Here is a 3,921-nt window from a genome sequence, read left to right on the forward strand (position 1 = left end):
ATTTATATGACATAAAATTCACTATTTTAGCCATTTAAAGTGTACAATTCACAGTTGTGCAAATATCACACTAATAGACATTTTTATCCCCCCGCCCCAGAACACCCTGTACCAATCAGCAAAAGCTCCCCCTCCCTGCTGGCACCCCCACTCTGCTGTCTGCCCTACGATTTGCCTGCTCTGAACCCTTCGTATAAATGGAATCATACCACATGTGACCTCTGCGACTGGCTTCTTCCACTTAGCATCACCTTTCTGAGGTCCATTCATGTTACAACATGTATATTAGCACTTCCATCCTTTTCATAGAATGATAGTCCACTGTACCGATAGGCCACATTTTATATATTCATCATTTGGTGGACATTTGGGCTGTTCCCGCTTTTGCACTGTTCTCAGTAGTGCTGCCATTAACTAGTTTTCGTGAACATATGTTTTCGATGAGGATGGTTTTAAACCATCTCCATTATTTATTCTGCAAATGTTGATTGAGCACCTACCAGGGCCCAGGAGCTTGGGATACATCAGGGAACAAGTTAAAGGTCTATAACCTCACTGAGCTTAGATCCTAGTGGGGGAGAAAGCCAATAAGCAATAAACGTAATAAAAAAGGAGATCAGGCCCCAGCCGGTGTGGTGCAGTGGACAGGGTGTTGGCCTGTAGACCGAAGGGTTCTGGGGTTGACTCCCGTCAAAGGCACACGCCTGGGTTGAGGCTCGATCCCCCAGTAGGGGGCGTGCAGGAGGCAGCCGATCAGATCAATGATTCTCTCTCATCATTGATGTTTCTATCTCTCTCTCCCTTCCTCTATGAAATCAATAAAAAAATATTTTTTTTTCAAAAAAGGAGATCAGATAATGTGCTAGAGGATGAAAAATTGGAACAGGGTAAGAAGAATCTAAAATAGGGGGATTGTGGGGGATTGTGGGGCTGAGGTGGGCGGGAGTGCAGAGAACAGTGAGGAGGCCTTTGCGGCCTCCCATCCTCAGCAGCTCAGCCTCTCGCTCTGCCTCCAGGCCCACCCACCGCTGCTCCCTCTGCCGGGCACACCTGTCATCTCACTTTGAAAAGCTGGAAGATCTTGGTTTAAAAGCCACCTCCTCAAAAGGCCCGTCCTGGCCACCCGAGCTAAGTGGCTCCCCTGCCATCACTTCTCTTCATGCTCTTTGTTCATCGTCCCTCCCACAGTCTGTGCTCCGTCTATTTAATGCCTCCCTCTCCGAGGACAGAACACTTGAGGACAGGCCTCAGGGCTTTTATTCCCTAGGACCTCACATGGGGCCCGGCACATAGTAGACACTCAATAAATACATGATGAGTTAAATGAATGAAATCATCAATACATGAATTGAAGTTCTTGGCACATAGTAGGTGCTCAGTAAATATCGATTGAAGAAGTTAAAAAAGTCTACCTCTGGTTGAGTGTCTGTCTAAACCAAGCACAAAGCTTGGCCCCCTAGACACAGGGAAGCAGGATCCCTTCACCCCATTTGCAGAGCCTGACCCTCTGAGGTTTGGTGCCCTAAAGAGAAGACGCAGGAAATGATTTTGGGGTCCTGGTTCAATCAGCCACGACTGCTGTCTCTTTGCCCCCTGCCCTGCCCTCTCTTTCCTTGGTCTGTGACGCTGGCCCACTCATGTGCTTAGACCCCAGGGCAGGGGAGGGGCGGCAGCTGGTCACCCTCCCCCCCAGCACCTCCATGCGGCAGCCCAGCCAGCAGGGGCTGTGTCCTGGGGCAGGAGCCTGGAGCCTGCTCAGACCGAGTAGCCTGGCTCGGGTGACCCACCTCCAGACCCTACTCCTGCTTCCCTGTTCTCTCTCTCTCTGGTCCCACCAGCTCTGTCTTTGCAGAGGCCAGTCCACATACAGCTCCTGTGTGTGTTCCTCCGACTGGTGCGTGGCTCATTCATCTCACTCTTCAGTCTCAACCCAGAGCCTGATCCCTTGGTGGCTCTGATACCATCAGTGTTGAATGAATGAATGAATGAATGATGGATGAATGAGCTGGGAATGTGTCGGATTCCATTTATTCATTCAATAACGGTGCAAACAGCAGTATCTCTGCTCTCATAGAGCCCATGTAGATGGGTAAAAAACCCCCACACAAACCCAACAAGATACAAATTGCAAGCAAAGACAGGTGCTGGGAAGATGGGACCTGGTGCCAAGGCAACATGGTAGGAAGAAAGAAGAGGCGTCTTTGTTCGTCTGGATGCACAGGGTGGGCCTTTTTGAGAGGGGTTATCCGAGCTCACACCTGAAGGTTGAAGGGTGCCAGCTTGAGGGGGGATTTGAGGGAATCCCAATATGGGAGACCTTAAGCCCCTCAGGAAGCTCTGAATAAAGACTCCAAGTCTGGCCCAGCCGGTGTGGCTCAGTGGTTGAGTATCGACTTAAGAACCAGAAGGTCACAGTTCGATTCCCAATCAGGGCACATGCGCAGGTTGTGGGCTCAATCCCCATTGAGAGGTGTGCAGGAGGCAGCCGATCAATGATTCCCTCTCATCATTGATGTTTCTCTCTCTCTCTTCCTCTCTGAAATCAATAAAAATATTTTTAATTAATAAAATAAAATAAAAATAATAAAAGATTCCAGGTCTGGCCAGCCCTGTGATCTGTGACCCCCGTTCCAAAAGAGTGAGATCCTAGCCCTAGACGTAGGTGGAGCTGGAAAGACGTGCCTACCTGTGAGCAGAGCAGCCAGCACAAGGAGTTTCATCCTGTCGGGAAACTGATGAGCGAGAAAGGACTGACTCCATTGGAGGCCTCCCTTCTTATAGTCACCCCGAGGCCCCAAGATAAGGCTGTAGTGTTTGCTTTGCTCCCTGCTGACTTCGGGTTGTCCTTGAGTCTGTCTGCTTTGGGTGACCGCATGCACGTAACCCCTGCCAGTAAGAGGTGTATGTATTCGTCATCAGCACTTTTTAAGGAAAGGGGTTATTTCTGGAATCACATATCTTGGAATCTTGACCCTCTTACCCACCCCTTGGCACTCAGCCCAGCTTCATCGCTGGGGGTGGTGGTGGGGGTGGTGGCAAAGCCATCAACCTGGAGAAGGGGGACAGGGAGGAAATGACCGTTGTCTTCTCGTGTGCCTGGGTCTGAGTTGTGGGTCCTGTTGAATGGTGCCGTCAGTCATGCACTTGGCAGGCGAGGAAGCCGGCTCAGAGAGGTAAAGTAACTTGCTCCAGGCCGCACAGCCTGCAAATGGCAGGTAGGGACTCAAACTTAGGAATGTCTGATTCTAAGGCACACGTCTTATTTTCCTTTCCCCACTATACCAATACCAGCTCCCTCCCCATTCCCCACTGTGGGTTTGTAAGAAAACCCACCAAAGACTTACAGAATAAAAAAGTTTTCAGAACTATTGTATCAAATGTCTACACAACCCAGCTGGCGTGGCTCAGTGGTTGAGCATCGACCTATGAATCAAGAGGGCAGGGTTTTATTCCAGGGTAGGGCACATGGCTGGGTTACAGGCTCACCCCCCAGTGTGGAGTGTGCTAGAGGTAGCCGATCAATGATTCTCTCTCATCATTGATGTTTCTCTCTCTCTCTCTCGCTCTCTCTCTCTCTCGCTCTCTCTCTCTCTCGCTCTCTCTCTCTCTCGCTCTCTCTCTCTCTCGCTCTCTCTCTCTCTCGCTCTCTCTCTCTCTCGCTCTCTCTCTCTCTCCCTTCCTCTCTGAAATCAATAAAAAAATATTAAAAAATGTCTAACATAACATTTTGGGGGTGAATTTCACATAGCATAAGTTAACCATTTTATTTAATTATTTATTTATTTATTTATTTATATTTTCCTATAATTCTTTTTTTTAAATCTATAATTTCTTTATTGGTTTAAAAGGGAGGCGAACTTCAGCGGTGGGGGGGGGCAGGGCCAGTGAGTGGGTGGGTCCAGGCCCACCAAGGTGGGTGCC

At 49.1% G+C, this 3,921-nt stretch overlaps 1 protein-coding gene across 1 annotated transcript in view; it reads right to left on the minus strand.

Moving 5' to 3' along the window:
• Positions 1-3,921, minus strand: part of PLA2G1B (phospholipase A2 group IB) — a 12,918-nt gene that overhangs the window by 7,279 nt on the left and 1,718 nt on the right. The window contains exon 3 of the mRNA XM_006770343.2: positions 2,985-3,049. Coding sequence (XP_006770406.1) covers positions 2,985-3,049 — 65 coding nt within the window. The remainder of the gene's footprint in view (positions 1-2,984; positions 3,050-3,921) is intronic.

The sequence above is a fragment of the Myotis davidii genome, unplaced genomic scaffold, assembly GCF_000327345.1.
Source record: "Myotis davidii unplaced genomic scaffold, ASM32734v1 scaffold803, whole genome shotgun sequence".
Classification (NCBI taxonomy): Eukaryota; Metazoa; Chordata; class Mammalia; order Chiroptera; family Vespertilionidae; genus Myotis; species Myotis davidii.